We start from the raw sequence: 26,733 nt of genomic DNA, 5'->3' as shown, positions 1-26,733 counted from the left end.
AATCCCTCGCGGGTTGGTTCTCTGCTGCTGGGCTTACAACCCTGACAGCCTCGGACCCCAATGTCCGGTAGTGTAGTTCTCTCAGCCAGGACCGGCTCTCGTCGCCTATGTCCCTGGCTTGCAGTTTCTCCTCTGCCTCACGGACTCCTCAGCTGCTGCTGACCTGTCCCTTCCTCTAAGGAACCCTTCTGGTCACTTCAGAAGTGGGTTCTGGTCTCTCTAACCCTGCCCCAGTTCCAGCTTTTATAGGGGCAGCCTGCTCCCCCTACTGGCCTAGGACAGGAGGTGCTGCATGCTAATGGTCCCTGACCAGGGAACCTCCCTCCTGCTCTCAGACACAGCCTTTAATAATTTGTGGCATCCAGGCCTGGGGTGACACATTTGTGTGTCTTAAGGAAACCGGGTCATATCCCTGACCTCCCGAGACAACAAGACAGCTTTCCAAATCTGTGACTGTCCCTTTGGATGTGGGATGATTGAGAGATATATGTCTGTGGCGTACAGGTTGTGGTGTCTTGACCACAAGGACCCATGGAGACACAGCGTAATGTCTATACTAAGTGACAAGTGCAATTCCACGATTTGCAAAGTATTTTCTTAGCTGGTAATTCAGTTTTCAGTTCATTTATAGCCAGAATATGCAACATTCCGTAAGCTATTACTGCCCCCTAGTGGACAACAAATATAACTGCTGCTGCAATGTTAGTGGAGCCAATATCACAGTAATATAGAGGTCAGTGATGCCCCCATTACGCAATTCTGGTGATTGACCTCAGCAGGGCCCCTGCGGACATCCTTCCTGAACAGACAGATGACTTTACCGAGGCTCGGCGTCCGCACAGCGGGCACTCAGAGGCAAGCAGATGTCCGACCTGTCAGTCACAGTGAGATTTGGACAGTAAATTAGTAAGAAGTTCCAGTCTAAAAGTAATTACAAGATCAGAAAACTGCAGCAGCTTCGAAAGGAGGGAGGGGGGCGTAATACATCGTCAAAAGGAATGTAATATGCATAGGATTCTGCTGGTCACAAATAGATATCCTGCCTGTACCCACTTGGGAATGTAACAAATCATTTGTAATCCAAGATTTATCAAAATACCAAAATCAATTTAAGCTATGAAATATAACACAAAGTTTACCAAAATTGTCATATTGATGCTTAGGGCATAATATATTTGGCAAACATTAGCAGCAGCAGTTATATTTTACAACCACTAGAGGGCAATATTGGCTTTCGGATTCTTGTATTTCACTGCTTTACATTTTAACCCCTTAAAAATGTGGCAATTTATATTCTTAGGGTTTCTTTTATTATTCCTTGCGTTCCAATTTGTTCCGTTGATATGGACATATGGGGCTTGAGTTTCTTTTTAGATGAGTTATCTGTAATGACCCTATTTAGGATAAATATATATATTGTGTTGAACACCATTTGTTATTTTTAAAGAGGCGAAAGAAATAGGACCCCCCATAAAAGTATTATGCCCCCATAAATATACACCACCATATATGTATAGGACGGGAAAGGGTTAATGCAGCCATCCATTCCTTTGTCCCCACACAGTATGATGCACCCATATGATGCCCCAATATAGTATTATGCCCTCCATATGATGCCCTTTTATAGTAATATGTCCCTATATGATGCCACCCACACATTATCACGCACCTATGCAATGACACCCGATAGTATAAAGCCCCATATGGTGCCCCACACAGTATGATGCCCTCATATGATGTCCGCACGTAGAATTATGCCCTCATATGATGTCCGCACGTAGAATTATGCCCTCATATGATGTCCGCACGTAGAATTATGCCCTCATATGATGCCCCCACACAATATTATGCGAAATATGATGCTTCACACAGTTTTACCAACTCATATCATATCCCCTTATAGTATCATAGTATTATGCCCCATATGATGCACTACACAGTATTATGCCTTGATATGATGTCCCCAAAGAGTATTATGTCTTCATATGATGCCCAATGGTTGCTTAGCAAGTTTTAGCCTGGGAGGCAATCACAAAACAGTGTGCTTCAAGTTTCAGCAGCCAATCTTTAGCCTGCTTATCTCTGGCTGCCGCCTTAAAGCAGAAGAGGTAAATAACGGTGGCTGGTACATAGATATAGGAACAGATCGGGGCTCACTACATAGATACGAGAGCAGAACCAAGCTTACTACCTACATAGATACAGTAACAGAATCAACTGACTACACAGATATGAGACTGGAACCGAGATTAATGCATAAATGCAGAAACAGAAAGGAGCTTACTGCATAGGTAAGGGAACAGAACCAAGATTACTACATAAACACAGGAACAAAAGCAAACTTACTACATAGATACGAGAACAAAATCACACTTATTACATCAATATGGAAACAGAACTGCACTTATTACATAGATACATCAACAGAACCAAGCCTACTATAGCTTACTTCATACACATGGTACCAGAACCAAGCTTACTACATAGATACAGTAACAGCCAAGCTTACTACATACTGTTGATACAATACCAGAACTAAGCTTACTGCATAGATACAGGAGCAAAACTAAGCTTACTACAAAGATATGGTAACAGAACATGATGTCAGAATAAAAAGTCTGTGGATTGGAGATTGCATGGTATTCTCATAGTTTTGCCTAATTCATCAAACAACATGTGGCGCTGACAAAAACTGAACACTATACAATAGTTATAAAGTGAGGTAATTTTGCATGCCACTTTTGGAAACTTTATTTTCACCCTTAAAATATATATTCTGATTTTGTTTTAGGATACTGTTAGAGCTCAGCTGTTTTTACACTCTCTGCACTCGCCACAACACCACTCCATATGCAGTTTGTCTACTTACAATCAAGTGCCAACTTCTTTCTCTTCTGCTTGCAATGAAAGAAGCAGAAGAGAAAGTGGTTGGCATGTGGCTGTCTCTATGCAAATTTCAGAAGGAGTAGTGATGTGATGAGCATGGAGAGTGTGAAAACAGCTGAATCCTAACAGTACGTTAAACAATGTTAGGGGCCAGTGAAATCCTGCAAATGTCCTAGAAAACCTCTTTAAAGGGAACCTGTCAACTCGAGATATGCTATTAATCTGCAGATATGGGGTTTTTCTGCAGGTAATAGCTTGTAAAGCCTGGTTGGCTTGTTTACTGGAAAAATGTTGGCCCATCCTGGGCCCCTTCTTGGTGTAATGTCCTCCATCCTGGGCCCCTTCTTGGTGTAATTTCCTCCATCCTGGGCCCCTTCTTGGTATAATGTCCCTCATTATGGGCCCTTCCTGTAATAATATTCCCAATCCTTGGCCCTTCCTGTAATAATGTCCCCCATCCTAGACCCCTTTATTTGATAATGTCCCCCATCCTGGGCCCTTCCTGTAATAATGTCCTCCTTCATCGTCCCCTTTATTTAATAATGTCCCCCATCCTGGGCCCCTTCCTGGTATAATGTCCCGTTCTGCTATAATGTTCCCCATCCTGTGTCTCTTCCAGCAATAATTTTCCCATCCTGGGCCCCTTCCAGTAATAATGTCTCCATCCTGAGCCCCTTCCTGGTAAAATGTCCCCATCTTTGGACCCTTCCAGTAAAAATATCTCTTGTTCTGCCGTTCTTCTTCAACACATTTAAAAAAAAAATAAACGATTCTTCTGAACTTCCTCCGTTACCATGATGTGCAACATTCTCTTCCGTAACAGGCGCAGAGACCAGAAGCTGACTTTACCTTGACAGACGTGGGCTGCGTATAATGTCACTACCATTCGCCATCGCCACCCATGACGGAAATGCCAATGTAAGCTGCCAGCTTCTGATTGGCCGACGGAGTGTATTGCAGTGCATGGAGCCGCAATAAATTTCAGTTGAATGTGCTTCCTTGCACGCAGATCCAGCTTAAATATTCGCTGTCATCGGCGGGGCCACTTTCCCACATCGGCCTGATCGTTGCACCCCTAAACATTGCATGCCCTATGGGAATAAATATGCTAGAAATAGGAGGAAACCACTATGGCTAAATAGAGCTGTAAGGGGCGCAATAAGTGACAAAAAGAAAGCATTTAGAGAACTAAAGCAAGTAGGTAGTGATGAGGCATTAAATAAATATAGAAAATTAAATAAATTCTGTAAAAACCAAATCAAGGCAGCAAAGATTGAGACAGAGAGACTCATTGCCAGAGAAAGTAAAAATAATCCCAAAATATTCTTTAACTACATAAATAGTAAAAAACCTTGGCCCCCTTAAGAATAGTCTGGGTGAAATGGTGGATGAGGTTGAGGAAAAAGCCAATATGCTAAATGATTTTTTTTCAACCGTATTTACACAAGAAAATCACATGATAGAAAACATGATTAGTGATAACAAAAATTCTCCATTAAATGTCACTTGCTTAACCCAGCAGGAAGCACGGCGGTGTCTAAAAATCACTAAAGTTGAAAAATCCTTGGGCCCGGATGGGATACACCCGCGAGTACTGCAGGAATTAAGTAACGTCATAGATAGACCATTATTTTTAATCTTTAAAAATTCCATAATAACAGGGTCTGTACCACAGGACTGGCGTATACCAAATGTGGTGCCAATATTCAAAAAGGGGACAAAAACTGAACTTGGAAATTATAGGCCGGTAAGCTTAACCTCTACTGTGGGTAAAATCCTGGAGGGTTTCCTACGAGATGCTATACTAGAGTATCTGAAGAAGAATAACCTCATGATCCAATATCAACATGGGTTTACGAGGGACCGTTCCTGGCAAACTAATCTGATCAGTTTTTATGAGGAGGCAAGTTCTGGACTGGACCAAGGAAATGCAGTGGATGCTGTGTATATGGACTTTTCAAAAGCTTTTGATACTGTTCCACACAAAAGGTTGATACATAAAATGAGAACAATGGGGATAGGGGAAAATATATGTATGTAGGTTAAGAACTGGCTCAGTGATAGGAAACAAAGGGTGGTTATTAATGGAAAACACTCAGAGTGGGTCTCAGTTAACAGTGGGGTACCACAGGGGTCAGTATTGGGCCCCCTTATTTTTAACATATTTATTAATGACCTTGTAGGGGGCATACAGAGTAATATTTCAATATTTGCAGATGACACTAAACTCTGCAGGGTAATCAATACAGAGGAGGACAATTTTATATTACAGGAGGATCTATGTAAACTAGAAGCTTGGGCTGATAAATGGCAAATGAGCTTTAATGGGGATAAATGTAAGGTAATGCACTTGGGCAGAGGAAATAAAATGTATAATTATATGCTTAATAGTAAAACACTGGGCAAAACTGTAACTGAAAAAGACCTGGGTGTATTGGTGGACGACAAGCTCACGTTTAGTGGCCAGTGTCAGGCAGCTGCTGCAAAGGCAAATAAAATAATGGGATGCATTAAAAGAGGCATAGATGCTGATGAGGAGAAGATAATTTTACCTCTATACAAGTCACTAGTGCGACCACACTTAGAATACTGTGTACAGTTCTGGTCTCCGGTGTATAAGAAAGACATAGCTGAACTAGAGGGGGTGCAGAGAAGAGCGACCAAGGTTATTAGAGGACTGGGGGGTCTGCAATACCAAGACAGGTTATTACACTTGGGGTTATTTACTGTGGAAAAGAAAGACTTTGGGGTGATCTTATTACTATGTACAAGTATATGAGGGGACAGTACAAAGACCTTTCTACTGATCTTTTTACTCTGAGGCCAGAGACGGGGACAAGGGGGCATCTTCTACGTCTGGAGGAAAGAAGGTTTAATCATAATCACAGACGCGGATTCTTCACTGTAAGAGCAGTGAGACTATGGAGCTCTCTGCCGCATGATGTGTAATGAGGGATTCACTGTTAAAATTTAAGAAGGGCCTGGATGCCTTTCTTGAAAAGTATAATATTAGAGGTTATATATACTAGATTCCTTGATAGGGCGTTGATCCAGGGAACTAGTCTGATTGTCGTATGGAGTCGGGAAGGAATTTTTTTCCCCAATGTGGAGCTTAGTGTTTGCCACATGTTTTTTTTTGCCTTCCTCTGGATCAACATGTTAGGCTATGGGTTGAACTAGATGGACTTAGTCTTCCTTCAACCTTAAAAACTATGTTACTTTGTTATGTGAAAAGGGTTACATACATATTACATACATATAACACACATAAAATACAGTAAATAAACTGACTAGACTGATTCAGAGGGGAGAAGACACTGCCTTCACAGAATTACAATCTACAGGATATTGGGGAAGGAGGCAGTAGATTGGGGGTTGCAGTCGCTCTGGTAGTGGAGAGGTGGAAGAAGGGTCATTGCTGGTTGTAGACCTTGCTGTAGAGATCAGTTTTTCATCTGAAGGTTCCGAATATGGGAGACAATCGGACGTGTTGGGTCACTGAAATCCAGAGTATGAGGAATTCCTGGGTCTTGGAGGTGATTGGGTTAGACACTTACAAGAGCCGAGGAGAGAAGGAGGTCTTGGGAGGACTGGATGTTGCATCTTGGAAGGTATCGGGTGATTAGTTTGGAGATATATGGAGGAGACAGATTAAGGAGGGCTTTGTAAATCATTGTTAGTCATTTAAACTGGATACATTGGGGGTCTGGATGCCAGTGAAGGGACTGGCAGTGGACAGAGGTGGAGGAGTAATGAGGAGAGAGATGGATTAATTGGGCAGTGGAGTTGAGGACGGACAGGAGAGGTGTGAGACTGGAAGGCCACGTGCACATGTTGAATATTTGGTGAGTCTTTTACCACAGTATTTGTAAGCCAAAACCAGGAGTGGGTGAAAAATACAGGAGTGGTGACTTGTTTCTATTATACTTTTCCTTTGATTGTTCCAATCCTGGTTTTGGCTTACAAATACTGAGGTAAAAAAACTCTCCAAATACTCAACGTGTGCGCGTGGCCTTAGCAGGGAGACGACAGAGGAGGATATTGCAGTAGTCTAGGCGGGGGATGATGAGAATATGCTCTAACATTTTAGTCGTTTCGAGGTTGAGGAAAGGATGTGACGCGCCCCTGGGCCTTCGTCGCGCGGCATCGCGCGCACGGGAGCTTACCCGGAGCCGGATCCGAGGGGAGTAGTAGTCTCGTGGCGGTGACCCGGTCCGTGCCCAGGGAGTCAAACTGAGCGGCGATGTATTAGCGGTAGATGTTGTACGACTACGCCACCCGTTGAATGCAGCGAAGGAGCCGCCGCTGCAGGGCAGACCGCTGAGGCCGGTGGTATGATTGTGCAGCGTAGATGGTATAACCCCCAACGGGAGGGGTATGGCCTCAGGGCAGCAGATGTGGATGATGGAGGTAGTGATGGTGCAGCAAGGAGAGTCAGAAACATATAATGCAGTTTCAGGGTTTTTACTCACAGGTGTTACTTCAGTCACTTCGGCCGGGAGTGACCACCCGAGCCGTGCTGCGTCCACCAGGTGCGGGACTCGGCTAACCCCCAGGCAATTCCGGAGCGTGGTCCTGAGCTCCCCTCTCTCTCTCTCTCTCTGGCCGTCCCCACCAGGGATCCACCTTTGTCCGGTTCCCTCGGGCCTCTCAATGGTAAAACCTTTTATGGCTTTCCTGACCCTACTCGTGGTGTACCTTCCTGGTGAATTGGGTGAGGGTCATGGCAAAACTTGACCACGACCTCCGGTTCCTGACTAAGGATGTTTTGCCTCCGTCAGTTTGGGATCCGGTGCCCTCTTCTGCCAACCCTTCACCCTTTTGGTTCACTCGTGGGATCTCGGGGTTCCCTCTTGGTCTTATGTCTCCGGGCCTTTCTTCCTCCTTCTCTCTGCTTCAGGCCTGGCCCTGGAGCTGGGCCCAGCCGGAGCCACAGCTCCCTGTCAGCCCTCTTGGCTGAGCTCCTCTCTGAACTGACTGACTCACTGACTGACCCTATCTCTAGATGGTGCCCACCATATATACTCCCTCTATGTGTGAGCCCAGGTGACTAGCACCCAATGGGCTCCTACCTCTATGCCCAGAGCCCCTCCCCTATCTGCCCCTACACTACTGGGATGTTCCTCCCCCCCTCCCACTCCAGCCAGGGACAGACGCTGTCGTACCTGCACATCTAACTGGTGGGAGTACCGTAGTTCTGTCCCCCGGAAATGGGATGAGTGTAGTGCATGCAGCTAGCTGAGCTCAGTCCCACACTCCATCCTTACCCGGGAGTGGAATACCACACCTCTGGTTGAGGTGCAATACCCCTGTAGCAACCGAGTCCTCAGGGTGCTACATTCCCCCCTGGTAAACCACAGCACGTCCTCGGGCTGTAAAAGAGTAAAACAATATAAAACATACAAAAATATTAAAGTGCACTTACATATAAAACATTAACTATAACTCATCCCTTTATGGGAGGTACTTTTCTCTTTAAACGTTACAGGTATAAAACATTTTCCTTAGTCATAATAAAACATCTGGCTAATGCCACCGGAACTCTTTTGGCACATAACACATAACTTCCTCATTATTACTCTAGCAGCATATAACTTTCAATATAATCTTGACTTCTGGCCACTGTGCAATTTGTGACCAGGTAAAAGTGCAACAGTCACAAAAACAGTTCCTTATAAAACCGGTAGGGGGCGCCTTAGGAAGCGCAACTATTTACAGGGTGGCCGCTCTCAGTCCTCGGCCAGTGGGGAAAAAGGGATGGCTGCTCACAGTCCTCAGCCTGGTTAGGGATAGGGACACACGGGAACAATTCACTAGTCCCAACGGGGACCATATTCTATTTAGCAGCAGTTCTTGTACCCTTACGGGTAACTATGTACAGTTCCACTTTACCGTACTTCAGTAACGGCGTCCTCCTGCTCCTTCCCGCGGGTAGTCTTCAAACCCGTCTGGGTCCTCTTGTTCCTCCTCGCACTGTAGCTCTTCCTCGGTCAGTCGGTGCACATGAAGAGCATATGGTCCCTTAGCACACTGATGCCGGGTGAAGGTGACCTCGTCACCCGGGTAAAGGTCACGTCCTCTGTGTCCCTCCGGCAGATGACTCTCGACATCTCTGCGGGTGACAAAGACGTCGCCGGGGGTTCTGTGATCCCGGATAAAGCCCCAACCGTGCTCCAGTTGGAACTTGATTATGGTCCCGGTGGCGCGGGGACCGTGGGCTGCACGGGGGTTTCGCCGGGTCCGACGTTTCTGCTCCGCACTCTGGACTTGCAGCCGCTCCTCGCGGACCCGCCTCTCCCGCCGTTCCCGGTCAAAGACCTCCAGCTGTTGCCGGCAGCACTCCGCTCGCTGGGCTGCGGCCGCCCGGGTGTCGTGGGTAAACCCAATGAGGTTTTCTCCGGTGGGGTCCCATTCGAATTGGGCCTCCTCCAACGGGAGCGGGACGATCTTGACAGGCGCCGGAGCTGGGATTAGGGGTTCACACAAGGGCCGTTCCCTCCGGAGTCGTGGGTTGGTATACTCCGGTGGCCATTCGAACGGCAGCCCGTCCGGGCTAGTGTGCTGCGCGTACAGGTCCTCGCCCAGTTGTGGCACTGTGGAGGTAGAGGGCGCTGTGGGGGCAGCGGCGCCCGGGGGCTCTTGGCAATGCGTCCAGGCCGGAGGCATCCTGAAAGTGAAGGGCGCTTTAGAGGCAGCGGCGCCCGGGTCCACCAGGTCTTGCGACCAGGCCGGTGGCATGATAGAGGTAGAGGGCACTGTTGGAACTGCGGCGCCCGGGGGTACTCGGCCTTGTGACCAGGCCGGTGGCGTTTCCTGCTTGGCCACGCTCTGGATTGAGGCGCGTGACGTCACAGAGGGCGCGGCCGCGGCTCCTGCCGCTTGAGGCCTAGTTTGGAGCGGTGGCGGTGCAGTAACGAGCACGGTCGGTGGGATTTCGGGCTCTGCGACGGGGAGCTGGGGCAGGCTCACGGCTACTTGGCTTGGGGTGGTGACGTCCCCTTTACCTGCTTCCATCTCTTCAGCTCCTTCCACGGCGTCGTCTCCGGCCTTCGTCCCTCCTGCACCATCCTCAGAGGCTGTCAGACTCCTCGTCTCGGGTGGCGTCCTTTGCTGGCGGGTTCCAGCCTGCAGGGCCATTTCTCTACTCCACTCGGCCAACACCTCTCGCTGCACTCGGGCCATCCTCCGAGCCAAGCCCTCCAGCGCAGTCTGTGCATGCTCCCGATCTCGGGGGAGCTGTGCCAGAATCTCCACCAGGCCTTCTGGGGTGGCGGCCTGCAACAGGCTCCTGACCACAGGGTCGGTGCTGCCTGACTCTCCCTCCATCTCCGGGTGCGATCTCTCTAGACTCCTCCAGGCTGCACCCATCCTCTCTCTTTTGTTCTTGATCCGCCCACACTGAGGGTGGTCCCGGGGCAACTTGGTGATTGTCAGTTCCAGGGGCAGACCCCTCACCCTGATGGACATCTCTATCTTTGCAGTCTCTGCTGGTGAGGGCGGTCTCCGCTTTTGGCGCTCTTCTGGGACCAGGCCCACGATGGGAGGTGGTCCCTTGCCACCCTCTGGCACGCCCATAATGGCGTCCGCTCTGCCAGGGCGGGAAATCGTCTCAGATGGCGGGAATCGTCTCCTAATGGCGGGAAACTCCGTGGATGGCGGGAAAAGGCTGCAGATGGCGGGCAACTGGCGGGAAATGATCCGAGATGGCGTCCGATGGCGGGGACCCTCCGGAACTGGCGGGAGACTTCTTCTTACGGTACATATAAACTTTTCTTCAGGCACGCAGTACCCGGTAGTTGTGGGCACGTAATCCTGCCGACTACGCCAAAGTTGACGCGCCCCTGGGCCTTCGTCGCGCGGCATCGCGCGCACGGGAGCTTACCCGGAGCCGGATCCGAGGGGAGTAGTAGTCTCGTGGCGGTGACCCGGTCCGTGCCCAGGGAGTCAAACTGAGCGGCGATGTATTAGCGGTAGATGTTGTACGACTACGCCACCCATTGAATGCAGCGAAGGAGCCGCCGCTGCAGGGCAGACCGCTGAGGCCGGTGGTATGATTGTGCAGCGTAGATGGTATAACCCCCAACGGGAGGGGTATGGCCTCAGGGCAGCAGATGTGGATGATGGAGGTAGTGATGGTGCAGCAAGGAGAGTCAGAAACATATAATGCAGTTTCAGGGTTTTTACTCACAGGTGTTACTTCAGTCACTTCGGCCGGGAGTGACCACCCGAGCCGTGCTGCATCCACCAGGTGCGGGACTCGGCTAACCCCCAGGCAATTCCGGAGCGTGGTCCTGAGCTCCCCTCTCTCTCTCTCTCTCTGGCCGTCCCCACCAGGAATCCACCTTTGTCCGGTTCCCTCGGGCCTCTCAATGGTAAAACCTTTTATGGCTTTCCTGACCCTACTCGTGGTGTACCTTCCTGGTGAATGTGGTGAGGGTCATGGCAAAACTTGACCACGACCTCCGGTTCCTGACTAAGGATGTTTTGCCTCCGTCAGTTTGGGATCCGGTGCCCTCTTCTGCCAACCCTTCACCCTTTTGGTTCACTCGTGGGATCTCGGGGTTCCCTCTTGGTCTTATGTCTCCGGGCCTTTCTTCCTCCTTCTCTCTGCTTCAGGCCTGGCCCTGGAGCTGGGCCCAGCCGGAGCCACAGCTCCCTGTCAGCCCTCTTGGCTGAGCTCCTCTCTGAACTGACTGACTCACTGACTGACCCTATCTCTAGATGGTGCCCACCATATATACTCCCTCTATGTGTGAGCCCAGGTGACTAGCACCCAATGGGCTCCTACCTCTATGCCCAGAGCCCCTCCCCTATCTGCCCCTACACTACTGGGATGTTCCTCCCCCCCTCCCACTCCAGCCAGGGACAGACGCTGTCGTACCTGCACATCTAACTGGTGGGAGTACCGTAGTTCTGTCCCCCAGAAATGGGATGAGTGTAGTGCATGCAGCTAGCTGAGCTCAGTCCCACACTCCATCCTTACCCGGGAGTGGAATACCACACCTCTGGTTGAGGTGCAATACCCCTGTAGCAACCGAGTCCTCAGGGTGCTACAGATGCTTAAATATTTTGGGGTTGGAGGAGGCAGGAGGTGGTGAGAGCTTGGATGTGTTGTGTGAAGGACTAGTGACACAGGGGAAAGCATGGTGTCATTTATGTTGATAGATCGGGTAGGGGGTTGAGTGGAATGGAGGAAATATTATGTCCCCACTTGATGCCCTTCACAAAGTATTATGCCCCCATATGATGCACTGTGACCCACACAAATGGCAGCTCCCTGCTCCCCCATTATATTCAATTGTAACTGTGTCCTAAAGACGCAGAAACAGTTAATAGCAGGACATGGTGCCGATCTCCCCAAACCCAGCACTTTCCCGCTGAATCGGTTAATGGTCAGGAGTTACAGTATGTGTAGAGGGTGAAATCTCCAGAATTTCTGCAGCAATCCTGTGGCAATTCACTTAACGACATTTCTGTAGTAGAGTAATTAGAAAATGTCATTTCCCGTCCACCAACCTTTGCCGGGAATGCCCCAGATCCTCCTGGTATTGCCCCAGATCCTCCTGGTATTGCCCCTGGATCATCCTGGAACACACATATTTTGACAGGGTTTTATAAACCTTGCTCCTTTCTTTTCGGTCCAGGATGCTTCAAATTTGCGAGGATTGTGTCTGAAAATTCTGGTATGAAATCCGCGCCTAAATCCTCATATTACGTTTGCCTCCTGAGATGTACCATCCTTACCAGCACCGTAAATGTATGGGAAAGGGATAGTGGAGCCGTCCACTCCTACTACCGTGTATACTCAGAGGAGTTTACAAATTTATAGGGGATATCTATTTGGCAACTTGAAGAAAGCGTGTTGTGAATGTTGTCACCCTCTCTTTTACTATCGGAAAGCTGGATCCTTGAGCAATTACTCCTATGGGGGACAGTCAAGGTTGACGGCATCAGAGTTGGCATGGTGGTGCCAACATCCCAACACAGGTCCAGATGTGCCATCACCTATAGGAGTATTGGGACATGAAGTCCTATTCATCCAGATTTGCCCCAGACCTTCATGTTTTACTGACCAGTGTGATTTGGAGAACCTGTCCCGTTCCTCGTGTGTTATACTGGAGCCGTAATATAACGGTGTCTGTTACTCCAGCATATGGACAACGCCTCCGGAGTCTCAGCTCGGTTGGCAGGGAGATAAGTGTGGAGAATGGATAGTGATAATCAGCCCATAACAACCAACCGCTGCCAAGACTATCAGATGTATTTCCGCTCTGTCGGTTTAATTTTGGAGCAGAGAAAAGCAATCAGGAGCCGCCATAGACCTCAGAGCTCTGTGTGGCCTCTCTGATGAATACTGGGCATTAAAATGGCACTACATGGTACATTGGGGCTACATGACGGCATCTGAGATGGTACAACTGGCATAAAGTCCTTCCGATGAGGCTGGAACTACTGGTTCTGTCAGCCCAGATGGCACTGTTATTGGGCACTATGGCTGCTACAGTTTTGAGGAAACTGAGGCCGGCATTGTTATGTGGCACTGTATCTGGTGCAGTTCTGAGAGCGCTGCGGGCGGCATTGTTGTTGGGTACAGTGGCTGGTACTGTTATGCAACACTAAGTCTGGTACAATTTTGAAGGCACTGTGGCTAGCACTATTATGGGGCACTGTGAGTGATACACTTCTAAACATATTGCAGCTGGCACTGTTATGGCACTCTATGGCTGATACAATTTTGAGGGAACTGAGGCCGGCATTGTTAAGTGACACTGTGGCTGGTGCAGTTCTGAGAGAGCTGTGGGTGGCATTGTTGTTGGATACAGTGGCTGGTATAGTTCTGAAGGTACTGTCTTTGGCACTGTTACAGAGCTTTATCGATGGTACAATTTTGAGGATATTGCAGCTGTCACTGTTATGGGGCACTATGGACAATATAGTTTTAAGACTACCATGGTTGGCACTGTAATGGGGCACTATGGCTGGTACAGTTTTGAGGGCATTGTGGCTATCACTGGTTTGGGGCACTATGAGTGGTAGACTTGTAAGAGAATTGCAGCTGGCACTGTTATATGACACTATGGCTGGCACAATTTTGAAGGCACTGTGGCTAGCACTATTATGGGGCACTAAGAGTGGTACACTTCTAAACATATTGCAGCTGGCACTGTTATGATACTCTATGGCTGATACTGTTTTGAGAGTAACATGGTTGGCACGTTTATGGGGCAGTGTAGATCATGCCATTTTGAGGGCACTGTGGTTGGTACTGTTATGAGACACTATGGTGTCTACAGCTTTAATGGTACTGTCGCGAGCACTATTATGGGGCACTATGGCTGATATAATTTTGAGGTCACTATGGCTAGCACTGTTATGGGGCACTATGAGTGGTACATATCTAAGGGTACTGCAGTTGGCACTGTGATGGGACACTGTGGCTGATACATTTTTGAGAGTACCAGGGTTGGCATTTTTATGGAGAATTGTAGATGGCACTTTTATGCTGCATTATGGCTGATACAGTTTTGAGGGCACTGTTGCTAGCACGGTGAGTGGTCTATTTTTGAGAAAGCTATGGGGCACTATGGCTGATACAGTTGTGAGGGTACTGCTGCTGACACTGTTATGAGGCTGTATCAATAGTACAGTCTTGAGGAAACTGGGACTTGTACTGTTTTGGGGCACTGTGGCTCATACAGGTCAGAGGGCACTGCAGATAACACTGTTATAGGCACTAGTGCCAGTGCAGTTTTGAGGGTATTAAGACATTGACTGTAAATGTGAAAATTTTTCCATGGTGGTTTCTGATCCCTGCGTAGACCTGTCATTTCTTCTCATCGCCAAAGAAGAAATCACATCCCTCTAATATGCAGGATGCCCTCTGCTCTTCTAGAGTCTTTCCTTAGGATAGGCTTATAATTTTGTGCACCCTTTTTGTTTACAGGTTAATGGAATTGATCTTCGCGGTGCTTCCCATGAACAAGCTGCAGCGGCCTTAAAAGGTGCAGGTCAGACGGTCACGATGTTAGCGCAATACCAGCCTGAAGGTAAGAGATGGCGGCACGTTCCTCCTCGTACTGTAATCAACATGTCAATCTGCTGAAAGTCAAGCGACTGCATTTTCCTGCAGCGTTCAGTTGTTTTATGGCTCACACATCACAGACTGTCTAAGAACCTAAGAGACAAATCACTAAGATGGGAACTTTTAAAGTCATTTTTGCCAACATTTCCGTGAATGTCCCAAACTTCAGACTCAATTCCAGCAAATCTGTGGCATCCCAGACCGACTAGGGGCAAGGTTCATGTAAACCCGACCAAAAATCGATGCTCGGGGGCTGGCCATCAGGTGTTATTGGGAGGGTCAGGGCATTCCCAGGAGGGGTTTTTAGGTGGGACTAAAACAATAAAAATGTTGATAAGTTTGGTTTCACAGATATCAAAATGACGAATCTTTAGAGTATAGTGTAACGATTCTGCCTAGAGAAGTTCTTCCACTTTTTCTAATACTTTTTCCACTACCCCCAACTTTATTGCAACTTTTTAACTAAATCTGCAGAAGTGGAAATTTATTCTTTTTGGGGACTTCGATATAAATGGTGTTTTATTCTTCAGTCTTGAAGAAATATTCGCCAAATTCAGTAAAAGGCGTACGTTGCCTAATGGACTTGGCGCAATCTTTCAGCTGCCATGTGAGTAAGAAAATCTACTCCAGTTGGAGACTGGAGAAAATTTCTGTATAATTTATACTAGTTTTATAACAGAAATTATTTTGAATCTAGGCCATTACCTCTTCCGCTAAGCTGCGCCCGCTTTTAAAAATGTTAGCGGAGCTAGTGTAAAAATGACAAAAGTTGCTACATTTTTGCGCCAGTTTTCCGGCATAAAATACTTAGTGAATCGGCCTCTTAGTTTCTTTAATCAAGATAAGATGAGAGCTGGGAAAATTAGTAATTCCCACAGAAGCAAATTGCCGGACACACCTGTGTTACTGTAACATGGCACATTTACTGCTGCAGATATGTAAGAAAATTGCTAAATACAAGTCAAATTTAACGCCAAATACAATAATCCGCGAAAAAGAATTTTTTTATAAAGTAGCAATACCACTTCTGACCAGCAGAGGGCATGGTGCTATCCTTATAAATCCTTTCAATATTAGTATTACTTTGGGTGATAAACAATGTATTTTATACATTTTCAATGGGACTATGCCTCATAAACCATGCCATATCACTAATGTGTGTCTATTCCATCAGTACTATGATAATTACGGTACCTCCCACCATAGTCAATGAAGAGAAAAGAGAAAATCCGGATTTGGTTCTGTTCACACTGCGATCATAGTTCATGTTCATGATGAAGTCATGACAATTATACACTAGTGGCTAAAACTGAGGCAACACCTGCAGTTTTTCACCATCACCAATATTTAATGAAAGTTTTCACTGACATACTTGCTTGAACACGCGCCCTCTTCTGCGATATGTATTCTATGTTTATAGTGACCTGGGTGTGATTTAAGACCGATATTGTGCCAGCAGTATTAGACAGGAGTGGTCACCTAAGAAGAAAGCCAAAGCTGTTACTTTAAGAGAAGAAGGGTACAGTTACCGGGAAATTGCAGCAGGAATTGGAAAAGCGATCTCACCGGCCGACGTTCTCAAAGTGTGTAAGCGGTTTCAAGAGACTGGTTCGATAAAGAATAAGCCAGGTAGAGGAAGGAAGAAGGCTACAACTCCTCAGACTGATAGAAGAATTGTTAGAATCGCCCTAAATAACAGGAAGTCAACTGCTGTGGACATCAACAAGGAGCTTGTCAACACTGGAGTGAGAGTGTCCGATCGGACGGTTCAACGACGATTGGTAAATGCGGGGTTAAGAGCCAGAATACCAGGTAAAAAGCCATTTTTGAATGCCTCACAGCATCAGAAACATCTGCAGGGGCCAAAGAACAGTCTAAATGGACCATTGAACAATGGAGGAATGTTTTATGGAGCGATGAGACACGCATATCCATCTTTGGCAGCGACGGTGTCCGCTACGTTCGACAACGACCTGGAGAGGACTGGTTGCCAGAGTGTACAGTGCCCACCATGAATCATCCTCTGAGTGTTATGGTAGGGGGCTGCATGTCCAGAGATGCAGTTGGTCGGCTGCCGGTAATTGAAGGAACAGTTCATTCTGAAAAGTCCATCAAGGAAGTCCTTCAGCCTAAACTCATTCTTTCGGCACGTGATGTATTTGGTGAAGGGACACCGTTTATTTTTCAGCAAGATGGAGCCCCATGCCATACAGCTAAAAAATGTCTCTCTTGGTTCAAGGACAAACATGTCCAGCTATTGAATTGGCCAGGAAACAGCCCAGATCTCAATCCTACTGAGAATCTCTGGGCTCGGCTCAAAAGAGCGGTGTCAAAACAGCAGCGGGCTTCACACAAGCAGGAACTCATTGCAGCCATCATCAAATCATGGCTTCATATCATCACACCATCTGATTTACACAAACTGGTAGATAGCATGCCAAGTAGATGCCAGGCAGTCATCAAGCCCAAGGGCTATCCAACTAAGTATTAACATTGTAGTGTTAGCTATGAAAATACAACAAATAAATGGCTTTTCTCCCACAGTCATCTGAGTGACAATAGTGTCCTATTTGTTGACAAATGAACAAATTTCCTGCTAATATTGTGTTACTATATGAGATTTTGATTTTTCTACTTAAAAACTTTACTGTGAAATCAAAAACATTCATGAAATTTGGATTTGTATTGGCAAAATGCTAAAAAATCATAAATCTTGAGGGTGTTGCCTCAATTTTGGTCACTAGTGTAAGTCCAGAAGCATACTATTATAGTATATTATTATATAAGATCATATCTGTTTTTTTGCTCCGAGAAGATCGCTGTCCTCTGCGCTATTTTTACAGTAAAAAATTCTAAACAAACTGATAAAAAGGAAATAGGACACGAATTCTACCCTAAGAGCATTGTGTGAACATTTATCATTCTTTTCCTAAGGGAAATATTTATAAGGCAGAAAATCAACCATACTAAAACTTTAGCAATATATCTTTTGACTCAGTATTAATACACAAATGTTTTAAAGGGGACTTATCAGGACGCTTTTAAAACTGAAACTAGTGGACTGACTGTATAGGTCCCAGTTAAACAATAAAAATGATACCTGTCTTGTAGTAATCCGATGTGCCAGCGCTGAGATATCAAACTTTAAAGCCAGATGCAACTTACCTGGAAGTGCATTGAGAGGGCGTGTCCATGCACTGTGTGTACACAGACACGCCCCCACAGCACTTCCTGGTTTATTTGTGTGTGGCTTTAAAGCTTGATTTCTCAGCCCTGGTACATCTGATTACTACAAGGCAGGTATAATTTTTATCATGATACTAAGACCTATACAGCCAAAACATTAATTTCAGTAGTGAAGTAATTTGAAAAACAGGTGTTTCAGTGTAATGTAATCACTGTCATTCTATGCCTGATATAATACAGATACAGTACAGACCAAAAGTTTGGACACACCTTCTGATTTAAAGATTTTTCTGTATTTTCATGACTTTGAAAATTGTACATTCACACTGAAGGCATCAAAACTATGAATTAACACATGTGGAATTATATACTTAACAAAAAAGTGTGAAACAACTGAAAATATGTCTTATATTCTAGGTTCTTCAAAGTAGCCACCTTTTGCTTTGATGACTGCTTTGCACACTCTTGGCGTTCTCTTGATGAGCTTCAAGAGGTAGTCACCGGAAATGTTTTTCACTTCACAGGTGTGCCCTGTCAGGTTTAATAAGTGGGATTTCTTGCCTTATAAATGGGGTTGGGACCATCAGTTGTGTTGTGCAGAAGTCTGGTGGATACACAGCTGATAGTCCAACTGAACAGACTGTTAGAATTTGTATTATGGCAAGAAAAAAGCAGCTAAGTAAAGAAAAATGAGTGTCCATCATTACTTTAAGAAATGAAGGTCAGTCAGTGCGAAAAATTGGGAAAACTTTGAAAGTGTCCCCAAGTGCAGTTGCAAAAACCATCAAGCGCTACAAAGAAACTGGCTCATATGAGGACTGCCCCAGGAAAGGAAGACCAAGAGTCACATTTGCTTCTGAGGATAAATTTATCCGAGTCACCAGCCTCAGAAATCGCAGGTTAACAGCAGCTCAGATTAGAGACCAGGTCAATGCCACACAGAGTTCTAGCAGCAGACACATCTCTACAACAACTGTTAAGAGGAGACTTTGTGCAGCAGGCCTTCATGGTAAAATAGCTGCTAGGAAACCACTGCTAAGGACAGGCAACAAGCAGAAGAGACTTGTTTGGGCTAAAGAACACGAAGAATGGACATTAGACCAGTGGAAATCTGTGCTTTGGACTGATGAGTCCAAATTTGAGATCTTTGGTTCCAACCACCGTGTCTTTGTACGACGCAGAAAAGGTGAACGGATGGACTCTACATGCCTGGTTCCCACTGTGAAGCATGGAGGAGGAGGTGTGATGGTGTGGGGGTGCTTTGCTGGTGACACAGTTGGGGATTTATTCAAAATTGAAGGCATAGTGAACCAGCATGGCTACCACAGCATCTTGCAGCGGCATGCTATTCCATCCGGTTTGCGTTTAGTTGGACCATCATTTATTTTTCAACAGTACAATGACCCCAAACACACCTCCAGGCTGTGTAAGGGCTATTTGACCAAGAAGGAGAGTGATGGGGTGCTACGCCAGATGACCTGGCCTCCACAGTCACCAGACCTGAACCCAATCGAGATGGTTTGGGGTGAGCTGGACCGCAGAGTGAAGGCAAAAGGGCCAACAAGTGCTAAGCATCTCTGGGAAGTCCTTCAAGATTGTTGGAAGACCATTTCCGGTGACTACCTCTTGAAGCTCATCAAGAGAATGCCAAGAGTGTGCAAAGCAGTCAGCAAAGCAAAAGGTGGCTACTTTGAAGAACCTAGAAGATAAGACATATTTTCAGTTGTTTCACACTTTTTTGTTAAGTATATAATTCCACATGTGTTAATTCATAGTTTTGATGCCTTCAGTGTGAATGTACAATTTTCATAGTCATGAAAATACAGAAAAATCTTTAAATGAGATGGTGTGTCCAAACTTTTGGTCTGTACTGTAAATCTGTGTATGTGTGAGGTCATTATACTTAGTGCAGTATCTGCTATCTTACAATATTGTACATATATACACTGCTCAAAAAAATAAAGGGAACACTTAAACAACAGAATATAACTCCAAGTGAATCAAACTTCTGTGAAATCAAACTGTCCACTTAGGAAGAAACACTGATTGACAATCAATTTCACATGCTGCTGTGCAAATGGAATAGACAATAGATGAAATTATTGGCAATTATCAAGACACCCTCAATAAAGGAGTGGTTCTGCAGGTGGGGACCACAGACCACATCTCAGTACCAATGCTTTCTGGCTGATGTTTTGGTGACTTTTGAATGTTGGTTGTGCTTTCACACTTGTGGTAGCATGAGACGGACTCTACAACCCACAGAAGTTGCTCGGGTATCCAGGATGGCACATCAATGCGAGCTGTGGCAAGAAGGTTTGCTGTATCTGTCAGCGTAGTGTCCAGAGGCTGGAGGCGCTACCAGGAGACAGGCCAGTACACCAGGAGACGTGGAGCGGGCCGTAGGAGGGCAACAGCCCAGCAGCAGGACCGCTACCTCCGCCTTTGTGCAAGGAGGAACAGGAGGAGCACTGCCAGAGCCCTGCAAAATGACCTCCAGCAGGCCACAAATGTGCATGTGTCTGCACAAACGGTTAGAAAGCGACTCCATGAGGGTGGTATGAGGGCCCGACGTCCACAGAAGGGGGTTGTGCTCACAGCCCAACACCGTGCACGACATTTGGCATTTGCCACAGAACAGCAGGATAGGCAAAGTCGCCACTGGCGCCCTGTGCTCTTCACAGATGAAAGCAGGTTCACACTGAGCACATGTGACAGACGTGACAGAGTCTGGAGACGCCGTGGAGAGCGATCTGCTGCCTGCAACATCCTTCAGCTTGACCGGTTTGGCAGTGGGTCAGTAATGGTGTGGGGTGGCATTTCTTTGGAGGGACGCACAGCTCTCCATGTGCTCGCCAGAGGTAGCCTGACTGCCATTAGGTACCGAGATGAGATCCTCAGACCCCTTGTGAGACCATATGCTGGTGCGGTTGGCCCTGGGTTCCTCTTAATGCAGGACAATGCCAGACCTCATGTGGCTGGAGTGTGTCAGCAGTTCCTGCAAGATGAAGGCATTGAAGCTATGGACTGGCCCGCCCGTTCCCCAGACCTGAATCCGATTGAGCACATCTGGGACATCATGTCTCGCTCCATCCACCAACGTCACGTTGCACCACAGACTGTCCAGGAGTTGGCGGATGCTTTAGTCCAGGTCTGGGAGGAGATCCCACAGGAGACCATCCGCAACCTCATCAGGAGCATGCCCAGGCGTTGTAGGGAGGTCATACAGGCACGTGGAGGCCACACACAATACTCAGTCTCATCAGGAGCATGCCCAGGCGTTGTAGGGAGGTCATACAGGCACGTGGAGGCCACACACAATACTCAGCCTCATCAGGAGCATGCCCAGGCGTTGTAGGGAGGTCATACAGGCACGTGGAAGCCACACACAATACTTAGCCTCATCAGGAGCATGCCCAGGCATTGTAGGGAGGTCATACAGGCACGTGGAGGCCACACACAATACTCAGCCTCATCGGGAGCATGCCCAGGCGTTGTAGGGAGGTCATACAGGCACGTGGAGGCCACACACAATACTCAGCCTCATCAGGAGCATGCCCAGGCATTGTAGGGAGGTCATACAGGCACGTGGAGGCCACACACAATACTCAACCTCATCAGGAGCATGCCCAGGCGTTGTAGGGAGGTCATACAGGCACGTGGAGGCCACACACAATACTGAGCCTCATCAGGAGCATGCCCAGGCGTTGTAGGGAGGTCATACAGGCACGTGGAGGCCACACACAATACTCAGCCTCATTGTGACTTGTTTTAAGGACATTACATCAAAGTTGGATCGGCCTGTAGTGTGTTTTTCCACTTTAATTTTGGGGGTGACTCCAAATCCAGGCCTCCATTGGTTAATAAATGTGATTTCCATTGATGATTTTTGTGTGATTTTGTTGTCAGCACATTCAACTTTGTACAGAACAAAGTATTCAATGAGAAGATTTCATTCATTCAGATCTAGGATGTGTTATTGGAGTGTTCCCTTTATTTTTTTGAGCAGTGTATATATGTATGTATATATCTAAAATCAGGCTTGAGAAAGGTCCCCACCGTGAACCGAAACGTCGCCATATAGGCCATTAAAATCAACTGTTTTCAGTGAATTGGAGTGCTGCTTCCATAATTTTTGGATATATTATGGACTGGTATATATAATATAGTATATATATATATATATATATATATATATATATATATATATATATATATATATATATATATATTATGACTATCTCTAATTAAAATAAAATGCAATTTGGTAACCCGATGTGACTGCCTGTCATACTTGCGGGTATTGTATAAGTCAATAATGAGCTGAGAAGATGGTGGACATAATTGTTCTTTTTCCCCAGGGATATCTATGGAACGCCATTCATTTCTTCGTTGCTTACTTCGCACATTCTATTTTAATTTTCTTTCATTAATTTTTGATTTGCTGTTTATTGTAACTTGTTTAATTGATGAGATAATTAAAAGGAACTTTATATAATCTTCAGAGAATTAGCCTCCTCGTAACTACTATACATGTACAGTATTTCTCTGTAGCGCTAAGGTCATGTGGCTGAAATCACCACGCCAGGCATCTTTTCATACCATGAGATGGTCGGATATGGCCGTTAGAAAAGATTCCACTGATTTTAATGGTGTCTTGTTAAACTATGGGGTAACCTCTCTCCTTGTGGAGAGGGCCAAGCTGGTGTAGGGAGACTTATACACCATGCAATGCTCCTCTGGGAAATGAAATATGCAAATTGATTCTTCTGAGAGGAAGAGGACTAAAACATTAGTGCCATCTACCAAAAGTCCCAATCCTAAAAATAAATATCGACACTTTAACGTGCATTACCATATGACTTAGGATAAAAGCCAAACAAGATACTCTATGTGCAGACACACGTTTCAGGATGTTTGCACCTACTGAGTGCAAACCAAGAGATCTGATTTTGGCTTTATAAGAAGCAGTTTGCCTATTTAATTTCCCAGAAGAGCACTGCATGGCCTATAAGTCTCCATACACTGCCATGCCAGGCATGTCACTCTCCACAAGGAAAAATGTTACCCCTTAGGCCCCAGTCAGAGGCCTCTGATAAAGCCAAAATCAGATCTCATGCGTTGCACTTAGGAGGGGCAACACCAGAAACATGTTTCGGAAAATAAAGTGTCTGGTTTCTCTTCTATCCTAAGTCATGTGGCAAAGCTCCTTAAAGGGTCAATATTGACTTTTAGGATTGCCACTTCCAGTAGGTGACACTAGAGTTCAATTCTTCTTCCTCACTGAAAAGGCAATTTGCTTGTTAAACTATGTAACTATGCGCTCTGGTGTAACTTTCATAGAGGCAGATCAAGCAATCACTATTAGATCCATTGTAGGAGGAAGACGCTGAGTTCACTGCTTCTCCAGCTTCTCTATACACAGATCTGGCATTTTCTGTAAGCCACCAATAGGGGGAGCTGATAGAAATTTTTACAGCTCTCATTGATTTCTGTATAAATCTATAGGGAGAGAACACCCTCTAGTGGTGGCTTCAGATCACCTGAGATTTGTCATTTGACTCTAACTTTGTGAAGGTCAGCAGGAGATTTGGAGTTCTATGTGAGAGATACAGTGTGCCAACCTCTATGTTCTAAATTATGATGGACATTTACTCTAATATGAAAAATAGTAATGCTGTGAAGTTTTTCTATATGCTTTCACATAATGTGTGTGTATACCCTTGAGTATGCATATCATTTATGTCAGATGCTATTTTCCTGTCTCACATAAACTATATCAGTCTGATGACATTCACCTTCAAATGCTATATAGCAATTTGTGGATAGAATTAATTACCATGAAAAATCGAGTCTCTGTGTACATACATTACATTACTGATCCTGCACTGATCCTGAGTTACATCCTGTATTATACTCCAGAGCTGCACTCACTATTCTGCTGGTGCAGTCACTGTGTACATACATTACATTACTGATCCTGCACTGATCCTGAGTTACATCCTGTATTATACTCCAGAGCAGCACTCACTATTCTGCTGGTGCAGTCACTGTGTACATACATTACATTACTGATCCTGAGTTACATCCTGTATTATACTCCAGAGCTGCACTCACTATTCTGCTGGTGCAGTCACTGTGTACATACATTACATTACTGATCCTGTACTGATCCTGAGTTACATCCTGTATTATACTCCAGAGCTGCACTCACTATTCTGCTGGTGCAGTCACTGTGTACATACATTACATTACTGATCCTGTACTGATCCTGAGTTACATCCTGTATTATACTCCAGAGCTGCACTCACTATTCTGCTGGTGCAGTCACTGTGTACATACATTACATTACTGATCCTGTACTGATCCTGAGTTATGTCTTGTATTATACTCCAGAGCTGCACTCACTATTCTGCTGGTGCAGTCACTGTGTACATACATTATATTACTGATCCTGTACTGATCCTGAGTTATGTCTTGTATTATACTCCAGAGCTGCACTCACTATTCTGCTGGTGCAGTCACTGTGTACATACATTACATTACTGATCCTGTACTGATCCTGAGTTACATCCTGTATTATACTCCAGAGCTGCACTCACTATTCTGCTGGTGCAGTCACTGTGTACATACATTACATTACTGATCCTGCACTGATCCTGAGTTACATCCTGTATTATACTCCAGAGCAGCACTCACTATTCTGCTGGTGCAGTCACTGTGTACATACATTACATTACTGATCCTGAGTTACATCCTGTATTATACTCCAGAGCTGCACTCACTATTCTGCTGGTGCAGTCACTGTGTACATACATTACATTACTGATCCTGCACTGATCCTGAGTTACATCCTGTATTATACTCCAGAGCTGCACTCACTATTCTGCTGGTGGAGTCACTGTGTACATACATTACATTATTTATCCTGTACTGATCCTGAGTTACATCCTGTATTATACTTCAGAGCTGCACTCACTATTCTGCTGGTGGAGTCACTGTGTACATACATTACATTATTTATCCTGTACTGATCCTGAGTTACATCCTGTATTATACCCCAGAGCTGCACTCACTATTCTGCTGGTGCAGTCACTGTGTACATACATTACATTAGTGATCTTGTACTGATCCTGAGTTACATCCTGTATTACACCCCAGAGCTGCACTCACTATTCTGCTGGTGCAGTCACTGTGTACATACATTACATTACTGATCCTGTACTGATCCTGAGTTACATCCTGTATTATACTCCAGAGCTGCACTCACTATTCTGCTGGTGGAGTCACTGTGTACATACATTACATTACTGATCCTGTACTGATCCTGAGTTACATCCTGTATTATACTCCAGAGCTGCACTCACTATTCTGCTGGTGGAGTCACTGTGTACATACATTACATTACTTATCCTGTACTGATCCTGAGTTACATCCTGTAGTGTATTATACTGCAGAGCTGCACTCACTATTCTGCTGGTGCAGTCACTGTGTACATACATTACATTACTGATCCTGTACTGATCCTGAGGTACTGACTGTATTATACTCCAGAGCAGCACTCACTATTCTGCTGGTGCAGTCACTGTGTACATATATTACATTACTGATCCTGTACTGATCCTGAGTTACATCCTGTATTATACTCCAGAGCTGCACTCACTATTCTGCTGGTGCAGTCACTGTGTACATACATTACATTACTAATCCTGTACTGATCCTGAGTTACATCCTGGATTATACTCCAGAGCTGCACTCACTATTCTGCTGGTGCAGTCACTGTGTACATACATTACATTACTGATCCTGTACTGATCCTGAGTTACATCCTGTATTATACCCCAGAGCTGCACTCACTATTCTGCTGGTGCAGTCACTGTGCACATACATTACATTACTTATCCTGTACTGATCCTGAGTTACATCCTATATTATACTCCAGAGCTGCACTCACTATTCTGCTGGTGCAGTCACTGTGTACATACATTACATTACTGATCCTGAGTTACATCCTTTATTATGCTCCAGAGCTGCACTCACTATTCTGCTGGTGGAGTCACTGTGTACATACATTACATTACTGATCCTGAGTTACATCCTGGATTATACTCCAGAGCTGCATTCATTATTCTGCTGGTGCAGTCACTGTGTACATACATTACATTACTGATCCTGTACTGATCCTTAGTTACATCCTGTATTATACTCCAGAGCTGCACTCACTATTCTGCTGGTGCAGTCACTGTGTACATACATTACATTACTGATCCTGTATTGATCATGAGTTATATCCTGTATTATACTCCAGAGCTGTACTCACTATTCTGCAGGTGGAGACAGAAAACAGAAGTGGGAGTAGGTAGGGTGGACGTGTGACTTCCTTAATCTTAGTCTCTTGGAGTTTATGGTTTTGCTCTTTCTTTAACTCCCACAACCATAATGGAGAGAGTATGTGCACATTCTTTACTTCTTTCCATCCATCCTTCCTTCCTTCCTTCCTTCCTTCCTTCCTTCCTTCCTTCCTTCCTTCCTTCCTTCCTTCCTTCCTTCCTTCCTTCCTTCCATCAGTGGCCGCTTTA

At 45.7% G+C, this 26,733-nt stretch overlaps 1 protein-coding gene across 9 annotated transcripts in view; it reads left to right on the top strand.

Moving 5' to 3' along the window:
- The window catches only part of DLG2 (discs large MAGUK scaffold protein 2), a 1,666,258-nt gene that overhangs the window by 1,301,802 nt on the left and 337,723 nt on the right, over positions 1 to 26,733 (top strand). For all 9 annotated transcript variants that reach the window (XM_073661710.1, XM_073661711.1, XM_073661715.1 and 6 more), the window contains one exon: positions 14,831 to 14,933. In XM_073661710.1, the coding sequence (XP_073517811.1) occupies positions 14,831 to 14,933 (103 nt within the window). The remainder of the gene's footprint in view (positions 1 to 14,830; positions 14,934 to 26,733) is intronic.

This window comes from Phyllobates terribilis, unplaced genomic scaffold (genome assembly GCF_046119375.1).
Source record: "Phyllobates terribilis strain yellow unplaced genomic scaffold, ASM4611937v1 Scaffold_2__4_contigs__length_985480577, whole genome shotgun sequence".
In the NCBI taxonomy this organism is placed as follows: domain Eukaryota; kingdom Metazoa; phylum Chordata; class Amphibia; order Anura; family Dendrobatidae; genus Phyllobates; species Phyllobates terribilis.
Note: the sequence above shows the minus strand (reverse complement) of the source record. Positions and strands in the feature narration are given on the sequence as shown.